This window comes from Sarcophilus harrisii, chromosome 1 (genome assembly GCF_902635505.1).
Source record: "Sarcophilus harrisii chromosome 1, mSarHar1.11, whole genome shotgun sequence".
Taxonomy (NCBI): domain Eukaryota; kingdom Metazoa; phylum Chordata; class Mammalia; order Dasyuromorphia; family Dasyuridae; genus Sarcophilus; species Sarcophilus harrisii.
This window is the reverse complement of record NC_045426.1, coordinates 366,152,183-366,172,450: the sequence shown is the minus strand read 5'-3', so window position 1 is coordinate 366,172,450 and position 20,268 is coordinate 366,152,183. Positions and strand designations below refer to the sequence as shown.

Below are 20,268 nucleotides of genomic sequence, written 5' to 3'. Positions count from 1 at the left end.
ATCATGATATAATATGTAGAGCACTAGATTTGGAGTTCAAATGGACCTGGGCTCCAACCTTGCCTTAGATACTACATGTATGACCCTAGGAGAGATATTACCTCTCTGGGCCATTTTTTTCCTCTTTGGTAAAAGACTGGCATTAGATACAATCATCTTTAAGATCTCTTTCAACTCTAAATCTACATTCCAATGACCATAGTCACTCACACATTTCCCCAGTCATGAATATCTTTCCCCTTCTCTCAGTTAGTTCAAATAGCTTTGACCCAAGAATTTTTCCAATGCCTGAAATACCACCATCAGAAAGCCTCTCTTTTGGGTTAAGCCCTTTCTAGTCCCCCGCTGGAGTGATGTCAAGCCACTAAGTAGTAGAATAAGTGCTGCACTTGAAGCTAAAATTCCAGTATTAGAACCCCAGCTCTGACATTACTATCCAGCACTACTTGGAGACATTTCTTCCTCTATACATGAGAGTTTTGGCTAGATCATGATGATTCTGACATTTGTAATAATAAAACTGATACTTATATAGCATTAAGATTTTTAAAAATACTTTATACATGTTATTTTATCTGAGCTTTTACTACCACTCTGTCAGACAAGAATTGCAATTATGATTTCCCTTTTACAGAAGAAGGAAGTCTGTAAGGTTCTTTTTGGTTTTTTGGAGGTCTTGGAGCAGCCTTCCTTTCAGTAGAGTAATCACCACAAGAATAGCCAGGTGATAAAGTCCAAATTCTTTATTGTCTCCTCACCTGGGGCTGGGCAGCTTTCTGGAGAGCCTTTCAGCCTTGATCCCCGTCGGGGGAGCAGGAGGACAGGCCAGCCACCATTGTGGTGTGAGATGGAGTGAATCTCTCCGAGTCTGAGAGCTTGTGCTTCAGCCTCCAGCCACTCCAAAGGTGGACGATGGAATGATTCTATCTCTCAGTCCCACCCTGGCTGAGTTTGTCCCAGTTGTATGCTCTATTATAATTAGATCATTTACAATATACTGAGTATAAACCAATCATTATATCACTAGGAAACCGTTATTTGTTGTAAGATTAAATCAATCATACTGAATTTAGAGAACTATTACTCACCATGCTAAACTAGATAACCATTGTCTCATCAATTCCACTGATTTAACTTGTAAGAATCCTTGTTTTAAGTACAAGAGTTCTGGCCCAGAAACTGGAAACTAAATAGATGCCCATCAGTTGGAGAATGGCTGAATAAATTGTGGTATATGAATATTATGGAATATTATTGTTCTGTAAGAAATGACCAACAGGATGATTTCAGAAAGGCCTGGAGAGACTTACACAAATTGGTGCTGAGTGAAACAAGCAGGGCCAGGAGATCATTTTATATACTTCAACAACAATACTATATGATGATCAAGTCTGATGGACCTGGCCAACTTCAGCAATGAGATGAACCAAATCAGTTCCAATGGAGCAGTAATGAACTGAACCAGTATGCCCAGCAAAAGAACTCTGGGAGATGATTAAGAACCATTACATTGAATTCCCAATCCCTATATTTTTGCCTGCCTGCATTTTTGATTTCCTTCACAGGCTAATTGTACAATATTTCAGAATCCGATTCTTTTTGTATAGCAAAATAACGGTTTGGTCATGTATACTTATTGTGTATCTAATTTATACTTTAATATATTTAACATCTACTGGTCATTCTGCCATCTAGGGGAGGGGGTGGGGGAAGGAGGCGAAAAATTGGAACAAAAGGTTTGGCAATTGTCAATGCTGTAAAATTACCCATACATATAACTTGTAAATAAAAAGGTATGGAAAAAATAAATAAATAAAGAGTTCTGGCCCATAACAGAAGTTAGACTCAGAGAGATTATATGGTCACATATCCAATAAGTATCAGCAAAAGAATTTTAACCGAGTGCCCGACTCCCAGTCTAGCCCTCTATCTACCATGGCATCATCTTTTAAGTCCCTCTACCACAAATATTCTATGAATTTCTGAGGACAGCTTCTGTGTAAATGAGTTTATCAGATGAATTGTATTCCAGTGATGAGAAAGAATAGGAGAGCTCTCATTACCTTGGAAGAAGGCGATTCTGACCAAAGAGAAAAAAAGATGGAAAAGGGAAATGATGACAGATGAGAGAGAAGGAAAAAAATATGTTTCCTTCAAGTAATTCTAGAATGGAAGCAAAGACTAGACCTGCTCTATTTCAGAAATATGGCTGTTCAGTCTTTTCAATCATGTCTGACTCATCACCTTTTGGGGTTTTCTTGGCAAAGACTCTGACTGGAGTGATTTGCCATTCACTTCTCCGGTTTATTTTATAGATGAGGAAACTGATGCAAACAGGGTTAAGTGATTTGTCCAGGGTCACACATCTAGGAAGCATCTGAGACTGGATTTTAACTCAAGATTTCCTGACTAGGGTCAGAGCTCTTCCCAACAGACAAGTGTTAGAGGGACTTTGAAAATATAATTTCATCAATATGGAAAACACTTTGATAAGAAAATTTCCCTCAGCAATGCAGAGAAGCATCTACTTTGCAATTTATAGTATTAGATAATTGCCTAGAGTCAGGTGATTGAACTCAAATATAAACAGAAGTCACTAATTTGTACATAAGACAGCTGGGTGGTGCAATAAATAGAGAACAGGGTCTGGAATCAGGAAGACTCATCTTTGCGAGTTCAAATATAGCCTCAGACACCTATTAGCTATATCATCTTGAGTAAGTCACTCAACTCAGTTTGTCTCAGTTTGCTCATCTATAAAATGAGCTGGAGATGAAAATAGTAAACTATTCCAGTATCTCTGCCAAGAAAACCCCAGGGAGGTCAAAGAGACCAACACTGAAAACAATTAAACAATCCCATACATAGGGCCCCAGCAGGCAACATATTGACAGTTTAAAAATATGATATTACATATGTTTTACTATTTATTTATTTTACTAAATATTTCCCAATAACGTTTCATTCTGGTACCATAGCATCAGAAGTGTTGTGAACTTCTGGCTTGATACCTTTAGGCTAGAGCACTGAGAGATTAAGACATTTACCCAGTATCACACTGCAGCTCTGCAACAGAGTTAGTAACCAGATTTTCTTAGCTACAAGGTCAACTTTCCATCCACTACACTAACTGCTTTTCAAATCTAGAATGCCTTTCTATCATGCCCCAGCAGTGAAGATCGAGGAACACGTGGTAGATGACAGGTGGACCCCCTTTGGTAAGGTCAAAGGAAACCAAAGCCAGTTAGGAATCAGATATATTCTCTCCAGAGCAAGTAACTCTGCCTGCAGAGTTCTTGAGATATTATCCAACCCAAATATCAGGCAGCCTGACATGTCTTCCTTTCTCCTCCCAGCTTCTCCAAATCTTACCCATCTTTCAAAGTTTAGCCCCAGTTCCAATTCTTTCCCCAAAAGTGTTCCTTTGAGGGCCCCAGCCCTTCTGGCTCTCCCTCTCCTCTGAACTCCTCCAGCACTTAAAGTTTCTACTGCATAATTCAGCACTTAATTATACACTGCCTTGAAACAATTAGAGAACAATACAATACAATCTAATAAATGCCAAATTAAATATAATCAAGTCTCTTGCAATCCTAAATGCCTACGAACTGAGAAGCCATAAAGTGTGGTACAGGAATTATTATGGCCCAGAAAATGGGGGGTGGGAGATGGAAGTGAGATAAGGGGATAATGAGTGCTGAAGAAGACTTTATGTAAGAGCTGGGACTTGTATAAAGGCCTTGAAAGATTGGTAGCATTTTAAAAGGCAAAGAATATGGGGAGGGGTAAGTTAGGAGAGAGGAATGAAGAATATAATATAAGGAACTCGGTTGCAGATCAGCATTGGATTCCTAAAAGTCTCTTTTCAGATACCACCAATCCCTTCCCCTTACCCCAGCTATAGAGATGTAGGTCACTGTCCCCTTGGATGCCCCATGCTAAAGGATTTGATGTCAGTCTATGCTGCAGTGAGAAAAGGCAGCCAAGCAATGCTGGGTTAATTCTAGGAGCCCTACTTCCTCCTCCTCAGGCAGCCCTGCAGAGGTGGGGGGGGGGGGGGGGGGGGGGGGGGGGGGGAGGGAGTCCTGGAAACAGGGAAACTGTCTGAGAAGAAAATTCCTTCTCTCCTTCCCTCCCTCCCCTCAGTCTGATTTTTTTTCTCTTTTTTGTCTCTTTCTCATCTCTCTCTTTCTCTCTGGGTATATGTCTCTGTCTCATCTCTATCACTCTGGGTGTATGTCTCTGTCTTTCCCATCTATTTCTCTGAGTGTATGTCTCTGTATTTCTCATTTCTCTCTATCTCTCTGGGTGTATGTCTCTGTCTCATCTCTATCTCTCTGGGTATATGTCTCTGTCTTTCTCATCTCTCTCTATCTCTGGGTGTATGTCTCTGTCTCATCTTTCTCCATCTCTCTGGATGTATGTTTCTGTCTTTCTCATCTCTCTCTGTCTCTGTCTTTCTCATTTCTCTCTGGCTCTGTGTGTCTGTGTGTCTCTGGCTCTGTGTCTTTGGCTCTGGGTGTCTCTGGCTCTCTCTTGTTTCTATTTCTGTGTCTGTCTCTCTGTCTTTCTCATCTCTATCTGTCTCTCTTTGTCTCTCTCATATCTATGTCTGTCTCTCTGTCTTTCTCTTTCTCATCTCTGTCTCTGTGTGTGTCTCTTTCTCTGGCATTTGTCTCTGTCTCTCTGTTATTTCTCTATCTCTATATATATCTTTCTCTGGCATCTCTCCCTATCTCTGTTTCTCTGTCTGTCTCTGGGTGTATCTATGTGTCTAACTGTCTTTGTCGCTCTCTTCTCTCTCTCTCTCTCTCTCTCTCTCTCTCTCTCTCTCTCTGTCTCTCTCTCTCTCTCTCGTCTATCTGTGTATCTGACTCTGTCTGTCTCTCTCTTGTCTTTCAATCTGTCTCTGTGTTTTCTTTCCTTTTACTCTTATCGTGTCTTCCCCTACCAATCACCCAACCCAAAGGATTAGTCAGTTAATCAAGAAAAAATTGTGTAATTGGTGACATTTGCCTCAAGTGCATGCAGCCTCACCTTTTTGTATCCTGTTTCCCCCTTTGAGGACTGCATCTCACACACATATTCTCTCACTCACTGATGTAATTGTTTCTGGCTGGCATCCAGGGCTCTCCTGTCAGGGAGAAAAGCACCTGATAAACTTCTTTCAGAGCAGTAGCAGCCTTTTCAAAGGGAAGGCAGAAAGAAGGTCATGTTTAATTTAAAAGAATGAATCTCTAATGATTCTTATCTTATGATAAGTTACCAGTGCCAGGCCTAAGAAAGGAAAGAGAATTTCAGGCAGAAGGGTCTCCCCAGCACCTTTCAGTTGGCATCCTGGGCAAAGTGACCTGCTAAATATGAGCAATAGTAGCTCCTAGACTCATGCATCTCCATCCATGGCTCCATCCATGACTGCTTAGAAGCAGTGTGGGGCAAGTGGAAGTACTAGGTGCTAAGCACTTCAGCTCCATCCCCTGCTCTGGGAGAGAATTCTTCCAGCTGGAGACAGGGCTTCTGCTTCTCTCACTCCTGGATCAATAATCCTTCTTACTTTCCCATTCTCAGTTCCTCTCACAGCCTCCCACCTCCGAAGCTTCCTTCACCTTCTCAGCACCCAAATTATGAGCTGGTCCCAGATAGCCCACCCTCAGCTTGGATGGGTCTCCAATTCAAAAATCAGAAGATGATGAGCTGATGTTTTTATAGCACTTCAAATTTTGCCAAAATACTTTACATGCATTGTACCATTTGAGCCTCACAGGTTCAACTGAAATATTTAATAAACACCTGTGTTCAGAGCATTACAGGGAAAATAGAAAGTTTGCACAAGATTGGGCTCCTTTTCTTCAGGGAGAGGAATAAGACATAAGCACAGAAAACTTTGGTCTATTCTTCAGGGGGAAAAACAAAGAGCTATGTGAAGCATGAGGTGGTAGGTCATAACAATAGAAGGGAAATCAGAGAAGACTTCATGGAAGAAGCAGCATTCTCAAACTGAGTTTAAAATATGGGCAGGAATTCAATAGATAAAGAGGAAGGTGGAGGATATTCCATACCCAGGGAATAATCAAACTTCATGAGAAAAGCTTTGAAGCCTGTGGAAAAGGCACAGAACTTGGGGGCTTTTAGTTTTGCTTTTAGCAGAGAAAAGACTTTACAATCTAAATTCATTAACATCTTGATAGATAGTGCTTTAAGGTTTGTGAAATCTTTCCCACTTGTTGAGCTTCACTACAACCCCGGGAGAGCCATGCACAAGGAGAAATGACATTTCAACCCTTCACAGCTTTCTACTTCCCTTAATCCTTTCCACCAAGATTCCCACTTCAGCTCTTGGTTGCCTTATATAGCAACTCTCCCAGCCAGCTACCTCTACCATGGTCTGCTCTTCATTCCTTCATTAAACAAATACTGACTTGTTTCCAGGAGCTGTGCTCGGTGCTGGGCCCTGTGTTCCAGCCTCTTCCAGGAAGTTTGGTGGGATTCCCAGAAGGTGAAATGCAGGCAGTAGTGTAAATAAAAGTCTGAATATTTTCTACTATCAAGAGTAACATAGTAGTTGTTTAACAAAATGTCTTCATAAAAGAACACATTGTTACAGATTATCAGGGAACCTGCCATAGTAGCTGTTCTTTTAAATTAGCTCCTTGTCATTTGTAATTGTAAAAATACTGAGAGCATATATCCCAAAGAGATCATAAAGAAGGGAAAGGGACCTGTACGTGCACGAATGTTTGTGGCAGCCCTCTTTGTAATGGCTAGAAACTGGAAACTGAGTGGATGCCCATCAGTTGGAGAATGGCTGAATAAATTATAGTATGTGAATATTATGGAATATTATTGTTCTGTAAGAAATGACCAACAGGATGATTTCAGAAAGGCCTGGAGAGACTTACACGAACTGATGCTGAGTAAAACGAGCAGGACCAGGAGATCATTATATACTTCAACAATACTATATGATGACCAGTTCTGATGGACCTGGCCATCCTCAGCAACGAGATCAACCAAATCATTTCCAATGGAGCAATAATGAACTGAACCAGCTACGCCCAGAGAAAGAACTCTGGGAGATGACTAAAAGCCATTACATTGAACTCCCAATCCCTATATTTATGCCCACCTGCATTTTTGATTTCCTTCACAAGCTAATTGTACAATATTTCAGAGTCTGATTCTTTTTGTACAGCAAAATAACGGTTTGGACATGTATACTTATTGTGTATCTAATTTAGATCACCTAGTGATCCTTCTTGTTTCATAGGAGAAAACTAAGGACCAGAAAGGGAAAATAATTTGACCAAGATGACATCAAAAGTAAGAGATCCAGATGAGATTCAAATTCAGAGCTTCTGACTCCAGAACCAGTGGTAATAGGTGGTTCAATAGATAGAGTACTGGGCCCAGAATCAGCAAGATCCAAGTTCACCTACTAGTTTTGTAACCCTAGGCACTCACTTAACTTTTGTCTGCCTCAGTTTCCTTAACTGTAAAAAGAGGGTATAATAACAATAAGTGGGTAAGTAGTACAATGGAAAGAGTGCAGGACCTAAAATCGGAAAGACCCAAGTTCAATCTGATCTCAGACATTTAGCTATGTAATCCTAGGCTAGTCATTTAACCATGTTTGCCTTAGTTTCCTTATCTATAAAATGGATTGAAGAAGGAAATGGCAAACTACTCCAATATCTATGCCAAGAAAATCCCAAAAATGGATAACAAAAAAATCAGATATGACTTAAAAAGTGGCTGAACATCAGCAACAAAAATACCAACTACTTTCCAGGTTTGTTGTGAAGATGAAAGGACAAAGATGAAGAATGCAGAAAAAACTGGGAAGGTTTACATGAAATGATTTAGAATAAAGAAACCACAGATTATATATTGACTTTCATTAGATTCAATACATATTTATATAATGTATACGTAAATGCATACATATATGTATGCATATGAGTATGAATATAGAAAAGAGAGAGGGGAAAGGCAGAACGACAGAAATATAGAATGTATATAAATATATACTAATTTCAAGGTCTATATATACATGCATATGTATATAGATATATATATATACATACATATATATGTGTGATACACAAATATAGAGGTGTGTTTGTGAGTACAGAATCTATGCTTTTGAATTATAGTACTGAAGAAGACTATTGAGAGTTCCTTAGACAGTAAGAAGATCAAATCAGTCAATACTTAACTTATTTCAGACTATTCACTAGAAGGTCAAATACTAAAGCTGAAGCTTAAATACATTGGCCAATATAATGAGAAAGCAGGATTCATTGGAAAAGATCTGGACATTGGCAAAGATTAAAAGCAACAGGGAAATGGGATGGCAGAGGATGAAAAGGATAAATAGTATCATGGAAGCAACAAACATGACTATACAATGACAAAAAAAATACATACATATATGCACAATTACTAGAGTTCATTCTTTTTATGATAATATATTAGAACACACGAGGCACCAAAGCAAATAAGATCTTATTTTAATTCTCCTATTAAAGGAAACTTAAAGAGTTTGCCATTTTTGATTTTATGTATGATTTTTGTTTTCATTTTATTTTCTTCTTTAAATATTTGTTTTTGTCGATTGTTTCTAGTCTGAAATAATTAAGAAGGAAAAAAAGAAAAGATTAGGCCAAGATAGCCAAAATGTTTACTCCTGGTGTTCTCTCAGACTATGCTATTTCTCTAGCTCTAGGGAAACACTAATAATGATAACTAATGTAAATATAGAGCTTGAACTTTTACAAATTACAAATGTCATCTCATTTTTTCCCCTCAACAACCCTGGACAGTAAGTACCATTATTATCCCAATTTTACAGATGGGGAATAGAGATATTCACCAGTGAAATTTGGACATTCTGCCAGCACCATGTCAGAAAACTGAATCACTTCCATTTGAATATTCTTAGGAAGATTCTGAAGATCATCTGCAATGATAAGGTATAGGACACTGAGGTCCAGACTGACAGATATTCAAACTCTACTGCAGAGAGCAGGGCTCCAATGGACTAGCCACATTGTTCTAATGCCAAAGGAAGAGTTGCCTAAAAGACTATTTTATAGGGTATTCAAAGCAAGGCAAGAGTTCACATAGAAGACAGAAGAAGTGATATAAGGTCTCCCTAAAGAACTCTGGAATTGATTGAATGTACATGGGAGATACTAGCATAGGACCACCAAGCATGATGGGCTAACATCAAAAAAGGTTCTGTATTCTATGAGCAAAGTAGAATTATAGTCAATCAAAAGAAACGTGAAATGTACATGTTTAGAAACATCTCCCTCCCAAATGTTCATGTGGACTATTTGTGCCTGACCTGTAGTAGAATCCTCTGAGCTGGTGTTGGTCTGATAAGCCACAGACACAATATACTTTGACTCCAACATAATGTCATTTTGGTCCCGTTTGAGAAACTAAGAGTAACAAACAAACAACCACTTCACCAACTCACTGCCAAAGAGATTGGAGCTCTCTATTATTCAAAGGCTCTTAATTTTACAGTTGTTGAAATGTCAGACCCTTTACCTCAAATGGTCCTTATCATTTACCCTCTTCCTGAATAGTTCCAAAAAGGAGGAACAGGGAAATGGAAAGGAAGATAAACATTAGGAGATCAATATGGCCATCAGTCAAACAAAAAATCCCAGATAAAGTCTAATCTCCTTGGTCTGGCACTTAAAGACTTCCTTGACCATGCTTCAAGCATGATATGGTGAAAAGAGCAGCTTGTTACCCATGTGAGACCTTGACCATATGGTGAAATGGATTGTAGAGCCAGAAATACCTGAATTCAAATGCCACGTTGCTATGCCTTCTTGACTTCCAAGCATTATCCTTGTCACCTACCCTACCTTTGCAACCTAAAATCACTGGTCCTTTCCATGTATCTTGCAGCTAAATCCTCCAACATATGTGTTCTGTCCTAAACAGAATGCAACCTCCTTGAGAGAGAACTGTTTCACTTTTCTGTGTGTATCACAAATACTTAGAATAGTGGTTGGTAATCCGAAAGCGTTTAATAAGTGTTTTCCCCATTCCACTTTATTTGCAAAGTGCTTTCCTTACAACCTATATTACAAACTATTATCTCCATAAGAGGAAACAGAGGTTTAGAAAGGTCAAGTAACCTGCCTCTAACCCTAAACACAAAACTAGGACATATCAGAGACAGAATTTGAAAAAGGGGTTTTTTTTAACCACTTTTTCTATTTCTCCAGGTCTTAGTAAACTTTGATGATGCAAATTAAACTATTTTCTAAAATGCTTGGAAGTGCTCTGCATATATTCTTTCATCACATTCACATTCTCATTCTCATGGAGAATTGGTTGTCTGTTCATCCTTCTTTGCCATTGTCAGATCACCAGTCTCACTCTTTTCCTCCAGAGCCAGTGGAAAGATTTAGATCGGGACAACTAGAGATGACCCTAGATTCAGTAGACGATCTTGATCTTTTTAAGCTACGGTCTTTCCCAGGTCTCACTTGGCTGAGGCAATATCCATTTAGTGATTTAATGCTAGGTAAGAAATGAGGCAAAAGATAGGCTGTCAGCTTACTCTTTTTTAAAAAATCAATTCAGGAAGGGAAAATATTAGGGGAAGACTTTGGGATTAACTTGAGTTCTACTCACAGGAGGACTTCAGGACCAGCTTGAGCCCTATATTGGGTGAGGAGTGATAAGGTGGGATTCAGGAGTCTGTTTAACCAAGCCAGCTTTTCATTTATATATCTTATATCCCTGGAGTATACTGAGCATGCCCCAACTTGTTAGTATGGACAGGTGTAAAACTCTGCATCAAGTAAGCATAGGTGTTCACACCCCTGACTTTTCAGGAAGGCTATGCCCTGGGGGGGGGTGCCCCCCCTCCCCCGAGAACATCAAACCAGATACATCACCACTGTTCCTTACTGGGCTGGAGGGTCTTATACCTTGCCCAGGGTTCCCCACTATCCCTCAACAGAATAACTTTCAGGGTTTCTGACCAGAACAGAAACGATTGTTGTTCACATTTGCTCTGAACCATAAAATCTAAGCAATGACCAAGTAAGGCTTGGCCAGTCAGTGAGAGTCAGAGTGATTTGGGTTTAAGGCATAGTCAAGTAGCTCCATTTGAATCCAGGGATCTAATATAACACTGAATATGATTGTTGATGCTGTCAATCAATCAATCAGCAAGGATTTATTATGCCTCTGCTATGAACCAGTCATTATGTTAACTGCTGGAAATGTAAAGATAAAAATGAAATAGCATCTGTCTTCAACAAACTTGCATATTATAAAGGGAAATCACATGTTCATATGGAAGAAGATATAAAATAAATGCATAGGGGATTTTTGACAGAGGAAAGACATTAGTAGTTCAAAGGAATCAGATGTTTGTGTGCTTTTTGCTTCTTCTTTGGTCATCCCAACATTCCAGGGAGGTAGATAGGTAAGTAGGTAAACACATGTTATAATCTGAGCTGGAAAAGTCCACTTTCCTCTCCCCTTCTCCCTCACTTCTCCCTCCCTTTCCCCTCCTCCCTCCTCCCTCCTCCCTCTCTCTCTTCCTCTCCCTCTCCCTCTCCCTTTCTTTCCTTGACCTTTGTCAGTTTCCCCTTCCAATGGCATGATCAAAAGAAAAACCTGTCTCCCGTGGGGTTGAGACTGATGCTTTGACTAGACATTCCCACCTCTAGGGATGAATTGGAATGGAAATATCAGCTCCACCCATAAAAGAGTAGGGGCAAGATAGAGGGAGTAGTTAGTTCCCTTCAGTCAATCATCTCCAATCCCCAGCCAAGATTATTTTATCAGCCTAATACAAGTTACTGTATGAACTTGAAAGCATTTAAATAGAATTTCTTAAAATATATATTCTATTCTTCAGAATTTTCAATATTTCAGCCCATCCTCCTTCCAATTCACCCTATATAAAGATGTTTAACCATAACTCCAAACACCAGATGGTGACAATGATTTTTTGCTCATGGTCCCGTTTGGAGTTTCCCAGTTTGGCCATTTGGATCTGCTCCCTCCCCTTATGTCTTCAGTTCCTGCTGTTGTGCCCTACTTTAGAATCATCTGCTCTTTTCCTTTTTATACCCTAGTTACATTTGGTACCTTCTGATTTTCCTTTCATCTCCATTAATTATAAAGGATCCCAGATCACACAAAGTCTTGAACCTAAGGTTTAACTACTGTCAGTAGAACCATAACCAAATCATTTTTAATCTGGGGCAAAAGTATTGCTGGGAGAGATAAGTTTTTATGCCAAGAGAAAAGTAAATGCCAGCCTGGGGAGCAGAGGTGGGTGGCAGGAGGGAGAAGGCAATTTAGGAGAGTACCACCATAGTTACAGGTAGGAGGAAGAACTGGATATCCCATACTACATTTCATATCAATAGAGTAATGGGAAACTGGAGTCAGAGCTTTGTTCATTCTATGCTAATTACTGATGACAGGCTAAAAAATTGTTCCACAAATGAAGAGCAGTAATATATATTACACATATATAATATGCACAATCTATATATTCCAAACACCTGTTAAGTATCATGAAGAGCTTTCTATCTGCCAATGTGACATGGTTAATAATGAAATAGAACTGGAGTAAATAAAATGTATGTTGAAGCCTTACCTCAGACATTTACTGGCCTGTGGCCCTAGGCAAGTCATTTAATCTTTATGTATCTCAGTTTCCCTATCTGTAAAATGTAATAACTAAAATGCATATCTCACCAGTTTATTGAAGGAATCACTCAAAAAGTATATGAAATATTCTGGATAACTTTAAAGTATTAAAAAAATGCCATGGATTGGGAGGACTGGATAATCTGGGTTTGAATTCTGAATTTTGCCACTAATTTATAATGTGACTTTAAGAAGAGACTTGCATTTTTTTTAACTGATGAATTTGGTTTTATCACCACCACCACAATAACAAAAAAAAAAAAAACATAAAAATAAACAAAAGAGAAGCCAGTGTTTTACTTTCTGAAGATCATTAAGCAAATCCTCCTCAAGCCATCTTAAGCTGTCTATGAAAGACTCAGCGTTCTAACATTGATAGTGGTAAACTTCATGTGTTCATTGTATTCAACGTGAATCCTATTGTCTTTTAATTACTGCTACCTTTATATATTTATGCTCACTGTGTACCTTGATCCTTTGGCTCTGCTTTTCTCACTCTGCTACTTCATGTAAGCATTCACCTTTCCTATCCACCTTTACCCAACTCTTATCAATGGCTCCAAGAAGCTGTAGAATGAACAGCAGATACATCCCAGGAACACATCACGACAAATGAGCTAAACCAAGTGGAGGGTAACTAACAGTCCTCAAACCTGTGAGTTAGAAGAAGGTCTATCCCAAGCGGGTGAAGAGTTTCCCAGACAGAATGGGTAAATGAGAATAGTTTGTTCCAACAGCCAGGAATATAGCTGAAGCAGATACTGTGGAGCACTTAGAATTTAGTCAATCATTGAAAACATCAAGGTCATCTGCTTCATCCTAGGCTATCACCAGTCGTCTTGACTTTCACCCTGCAACTCACTGGACTTTGTGATTCAGAAAGAGACAATGAGGCTGACCACTGGGTCCAGCTCTGCCTCACTTAGATCCAGTTCATGCACAAGTGATGCACCATATGATCCATGATGTCAGTGGTGCTCTTCAAAAACAAAGGACACAATGAATTCTTTGCATTCATTCTTCCTTATACTACAAAAATGTTTTATTACATTCAAGTATTTATTTCATTCAGCTATGCCTCCAATCAACTGGTACATAGTTTGCTTTAACTTATTGCTTTTACAAATAATTGGGCAAAGTCTTTCCCCCTCTGGAGTTCAGTTTACTCATCTATAAAATGATAGGGCTAAGGCTGAATGACTTGAAGATTTCTTTCTCTCTTATATTCTCTGATTCTTTGAATGTCTTATTGACTGATGGCCAAAATAAGATTCCAGGTTCAATTCCTAGTTCAAAACCAAGAATTTTCAGTGATGTTAGAAGAGACTACATACCACATATTCAAATTTGCCCAGTAATGTAATAATTGTATTACCTCTGATTTAGACATCATATACAGGTTGGAACACTGGCAGAAATTAAGACACAATACATACTTCTATTTTACTTTGTCTTTTCATCTTAAGAATGGTATAATTCTATATCCTAAATCTCCTCGATAAAACAATCAACAAATACAGTAAGAAATGACTGCACCTCACCCAAATATAGCGCATTGGACCATTTTATCTCCTCTATAAAATGGGAAGGGGTGAATTTCCAGCCTTTGACTGTGGTTCTAGGCAAGTGGTTCATGGGGTGACACTACTGACATTAATTGATATGGGTCAACTTTCTCACTGTTTTCTTATGTCATGATGCTCTGGGACTAAGAATCTTGTCACCTATGTGAATGGCTCAATGGAGGAAGAGTTTGGCAGTGAGGATGCAATCCCTTCAAATGTAGGGTCCCAATTACAAGCAGACCTTCATCAGTCATTCACCAAGATTGCAACCAAGTAGAAAGTAACCGATGGTGTTTTAAGCCTATGGGTAAATTTGACCCCAGGTTTAAAAAGGACTTTAAAAAAGGCACTTTTAACAATTCAATAAGTAGCAGCTAAACAACGGAAATATGGCAAGATATATTCTATCACCAATTTGCCTTCAGACTCTAACTTTTAAAAAAGGGATGGATCTGGTGTACAGATTGACAAAGAAAGCCAAGTTAGACCATGTCCTGTTGAATGTGGCCAAGAGATGTCTCAGGAGACAATCACTATCAATCATCACTGGAGTTATAGAATGAAGGCAGTCCCTCACATCCTCTGCCACTGGATTCCTCACTTGATCAGGGCTATTACTCAATCCCTCAATGGCATAATATTAAATAGATTAGTGAAGGTCATCAGAGTGCCAAAAATCACTGAGGTTTGAATAAAGCAAACTGTTCCAGGGTTGAAGAAGGCACTTTGCCTGAATTTAGTAATTCTTGACCAGCAGAGTCATATTGCTTCTATCACTAATGTTACTGTATCTTTAAAAAAATAGATAGTCATGTTGGTGGAGTTGTGAACTGATCCAACCATTCTGGAGAACAGTTTGGAACTAGACCCAAAAGGAATTAAACTGTGCATACCCTTTGATCTTGCAATACCACTACGAAGTCTATATCCCAAAGAGAACATAAAAAGGGGAAAAGTTCCACATGTGCAAAAATATTCAAAGCAACTCTTTTTGTTATGGCAAAGAATTGGAAATTCTTTGGAATCAAGGGAGTGCCTATCAATTGAGCAATGGTTGAATGTAATGGAATACTACTGTTCTATAAGAAATGATGAGCAGGCAGATTTCAGAAAAATCTGGAAAGCCTTTCATGAACTGATATTGAGTAAAGTGAACAGAAGCAGGAAAATATTTTACTCAGTTATAGCAACATTGTATGATGATTACCTATGAATGACAGCTCTTCTCAGAGATTCAATTATTTAGGACAATCCCAAAAGACTCATGATGGAAAATGCTATCCATATCCAGAGAAAGAATTAATGGAGTCTGAATGAAGATTGAAGCATTCTATTTTCACTTTCTTCAGGCTTTTTTGTGAATGTTTCTCCTTTTGTTCTGTTTCTTCTTTCACAACATGACTAATGGGAAAATGTGTTTTACATTATTGCACATGTATAATCTATATCAGATTGCTTGCTGTCTTGAGGAGGGGAGGAAGGAAAAATTTGGAATTCAAAATTTTATAAAAAATGAATGTTGAAAAATGTCTTTACATGTAATTGAGAAAAATAAAATACTGTTTTTAAAAATGAAAATAGATATTCAGCTTTTCAATCAGCCAGAGTGAGAAAAATTGAAAAGTATCAAATAGCATGTCATTGCTATTTGATTATAGATGCCTAGGTAAAAAATAGGTACATGTCCCAGGAAGGCTGTATAGAGTGCTCAGTAATACAATGATAATGGGGAGCTCTGGGAACCTGAGAACCAACTAAACTGTTACATTTAGCCTAGTGAAATAATCTTAAAGATCTCTGCAAATTTGGTGCCCAATGTTATATCAACTATTTTGAAGACAGAGAAACTGAATCTCTAGGTATCTACTCTGGTAACATAACCTGTTTACAAATCACCAAGATCTGGAGATCAGAGAAATGGAACTATTAACTATTATTCACTGCTAGTCAGTCATTGGATTGGGCTGAAGACTCACAAAACCATCAATTTTGGTAGTCAGGTATCATCTTAATAATGACTATTCTTCAAGGCTCAGCATCCTATTCATCCCTCTGGGGACAGAGATGAGAAAGGTAGTAGAAGAGGAAAGAATAAGGTTAGTTACTCTGGCAAGTTAGGGGAATAGGCAGGGAGAGAAGAGGGGAAAAAACGATATTGGGGAAGATGAAAAATGAGAGGAAGAGAAGGAAGGAAGGAAGGAAGGAAGGAAGGAAGGAAGGAAGGAAGGAAGGAAGGAAGGAAGGAAGGAAGGAAGGAAGGGAGGGAGGGAGGACAAAAAGGAAGAGGGAGGGAGGGAGGAGAAAAAGGAAGAGGGAGGGAGAGAAAGGAGGAGGAAGGGAGAGAGCGAGAAGGAAAATAGTAAAGATCTGGAAACAGTGGAACTTATTTATCAATCAGGGAATAGTTAAATTTTGGAATAAAAATAAAAAGAATATTATTGTAGTGTAAGAAATTATAAATATATGAAGAATTCAGAAAATCTTTGGAAAACTTATATGAACTGAAGCAGAGTGAAGTAACAGAATCAAGAAAGCAATATCCACCACAAATATAGTAATATAAATGAAAAGAATAATAAAACAAAGGTGAGTGCTATGTACTTATAATACCCAATATGAACCGCAAAAAAGAGATGAGACAACACATTTCTCTAATCCAATTTTCATTTAAAGATCAAAGATATGAGATGTTACATGTGCTGTAAGAGCTAGTCTGGCTCCATTGATTTTCATTGTTACAAAAGAAAGCTGAGTAATGGGAGGAGGGGAGAGTTTTACAAATATGATGTAAAAAACAAAAAGCATTAATAAAACTTTTTTTTTTTTAAAATTAGCCACAAATAAAACTCATGTTTTCCCCAATGCAACAGAAATTACAGGCCATCTCTTGCTTGCAGCCACCAGCAGTAAATGGTATAGCATATTTGGATCCATCTCCCTGACACAGCTCTGCTGGCATCTCCCCAAAATGTGCATCTCTACCAAATACAACTCATCTGTTAAGCATAAATTCCCCATAATGAATTCAGGATTGAGTGCAATATTCTTTACATGAGAATTAAATTTTAATTGACTCCTAAATATACACATAGCACTTATTTACTAATTTTAGAATCAGGTAAGAAACCAGACCAAGAAAAGGCATACCTAGCTCTGAATGTTTTTTCCTCTATCAGGAAGACTCTGCTGTTCCCAGGGCCAGCACCATTCAGGGCTGGAGCAGGCTCCCCCCATCTCAGAGATAGGGGAAACAACCTTCTCCCACCTGCTCAGTAGTACTTAAAATTCCCTTACTAGAAGATAGAGTTTTTCTTTCCATGGTTAGTGATCATGGGATCATAGATCCAGAGATGAAAAGAACCTCGGAGGCTATCTATTCCAAACCTACCCCCTCCAGTTTTATAAATGAGGAAATTGAGGTCCAGGAAAATTAGTGAGATGTTCAAAGTCACACAGGTAGTAATCATCAGAGGTAGGATCTGAACCCATCTCTGGATGAGACTTAAAGAGCAAATGTCTTGGGGAGAGACCACTAAGACTTAGAGTCACACTCTAGCCAGGGTTACTGCTATCAAAGTTCTGGCAACATGGGTGGGAGGGGAGACCATATTGGATACCAGTGGGGAAGGTCCCTGGGCAGGAGAGAGGGACCCATACCATGAAAGGCTAGAAAGGTAACCAAAAAGGAATGACCAGGGAGTGGAAGGGGAAACCAAAGGCAAGCCACTAACTTTACCAAATTGCTAAGGACTGAGCCTATATACCCCTCTTCAAGCCCACCCAACCTTTATCCTTTGGAAGGCAAGAAGAGGAAGATGGACATGGTTTTGTGTGACTCCCTGGGACAGTCCTATTTCTTTGCTGGAGCACAGCTCTGGGGACAAGCAGGGTAGAGGGAAGCAGTTGAGAACAAAACCCACTTGGACTGTTTTCCACTTCTTCGCATCTGGGTCTGTACCTGGTGCTGGTGTCACTGCTGCTCTGCAATGCTCTGTCTTCCGTGACATTAGAGGGCCCGTTGGTCCAGTTGGCCATCTCCCCACTGTGCCAGCTAAACTGCAGTCCTCTGATAAGAAAATGAGGCAGGTGATATTTTATCTCATTCATTGGCTTAACTCTTTTAGCTGGAATCACACTTTTTCCATGTGCAAGGGCAGATGCCATATATCCCCCATGTTTCATAAAAATCATTTACTTTCTCCAGCATCTTATACCCCAACAAGCTCTTTATGAATGTTTGCTTATCTGAAAGCAGGTGGCCAGGGAATTATTAGCCCCATTTTACAGAGGAGGGAGCAGAAGCACAGAGGTTGTGGCTATTTAGCATAGTTCAGTGCAATTGGCACTATATTTTAATTTCCATCTCATTATTCAGAGAAATGTATCTAGATGTAAATTAAGCTCCCTAAACCTGTGTCCTCAGTCTAGATATCAGACATATTTCCACCAATTTTCTAAAATAAATACATTCTCAATTTTCAGAAGCAACCTGCAAATTTATCCTCTGCATCTGTAAGCAAATATATTTTCAGTGTCAAATATATTCATCTGTAACTAAGCAGGACCCTTTCTGTTTTTAATCTATGATCCCAACATAGATTTAGAAATTGAAGGAGCCATAAAGATCATTTATTCATACCACCTTATTTTACAGATGGGAAAACTGAGGCCCATGATATGCTTTCCCCTGGTTCTCTTTCTGTCTGTTCAATCCCTCCTTCTTGGTCTTCTTTGCTGGTTCTTTCTCCATGTTTCACCAACTAACCATGAGAATTCCTCAAAGTCCTGTCCTGGACCTTCTTTTCCTTTCCCTCTAAACTATCTCTCTTGATGATCTAAACAACTTGAATAGTTCAGATAATTTCCAGATTTATATATTTAATCCTAATCTCTCTCTCTCTCTCTCTCTCTCTCTCTCTCTCTCTCTCTCTCTCTCATCACACATCACCAACAACATCTTGGACCCTCAAACTGAATGTCTTATAGACATCTCAGTCTCAACAAGTCCCAAACAGGGTCCATTTAGCCTCCCTACCCCAAATGCTCTCTTCTTTGGAAATTCCCTATCACTAAACAAGGGCACCATTCTCCCAGTCATCCAGCTCTGCAAACTCAGTATCCATCTTTAATACCTCATTTCACTCACATACCAATTTGTTGCCAAATCTTTTCATTTTTGCCTTCACAATACTCCTCATGTTCCTCTATTTAGTCTGCCACAACCCTAGTTCAAGGCCCCATCATCTCTTACCTCAATGATGGTAATATTCTTCTCACTGATTTCCCTGAACCTTATTAAATCACAGATGACTGGAGCTAGAAGGTTACTGAAGGCGAAAGCTTAGAAGTTCAATGATTTATCCAAAGCCACATAAGGAATAAATAGCAGAGCTAGGATTCAAACTCAAAAACTCTGACAACAAACTAAATGTTTTATCCACTGCATCTTACTATCTTGAAGGAACCAAAGAATGTCAAGATGCAAAGAGATGTTGAGAATGGGCTTCAGGCATAGAAGAATGGGGAAGAGAGGAGCTGACTGCCATTATATGGAAACAGGAGGGATCAGGACAGTGAGAGGAATGAAGCAAAAGACCCATAACTATCCTACTAAGCCTGGGTAACCACTTCCTGCTCTGTCCCTTCCTATCTGTGCTTCCCCAACACAATCAGGATGCAGAAATGATTTTCAAATTCTTTAATTCCATCATATCCTCATCTATGATTACCATTTTTGGTTCATCTACAGGATCTGAAATTAGAATCCACCGTGTGCAGCTGTGTAAAGTGAGAGCCCCAAACTGGAGTCGATCTGTTTTAAAATGCTATTTTCAGACCGTTAACACTTTAAAACATACAAGGGAGCCAACATGGTATATTCAAATGAGAACTAGGCCAGGGTTAAGGAACCATTCCTTAAATCTATTGTTGGCTCAATATGTATAAGAATATATATCTCCAGTTTCATATAAAATGAAGGGGTTAAACTGGCTAAGGT

At 39.0% G+C, this 20,268-nt stretch overlaps 1 protein-coding gene across 5 annotated transcripts in view; it reads right to left on the bottom strand.

Moving 5' to 3' along the window:
* The window catches only part of ST8SIA5 (ST8 alpha-N-acetyl-neuraminide alpha-2,8-sialyltransferase 5), a 110,042-nt gene that overhangs the window by 66,008 nt on the left and 23,766 nt on the right, over window positions 1-20,268 (bottom strand). For 2 of the 5 annotated variants that reach the window (XM_031945989.1, XM_003759526.3), the window contains exon 2: window positions 18,229-18,336. The exons of 2 other annotated variants lie outside the window; for them this stretch is intronic. In XM_031945989.1, the coding sequence (XP_031801849.1) occupies window positions 18,229-18,336 (108 nt within the window). Of the gene's footprint in view, window positions 1-5,037; window positions 5,204-18,228; window positions 18,337-20,268 lie in introns of those variants that run through there. One more of the 5 variants, XM_031945991.1, reaches the window with a different exon arrangement.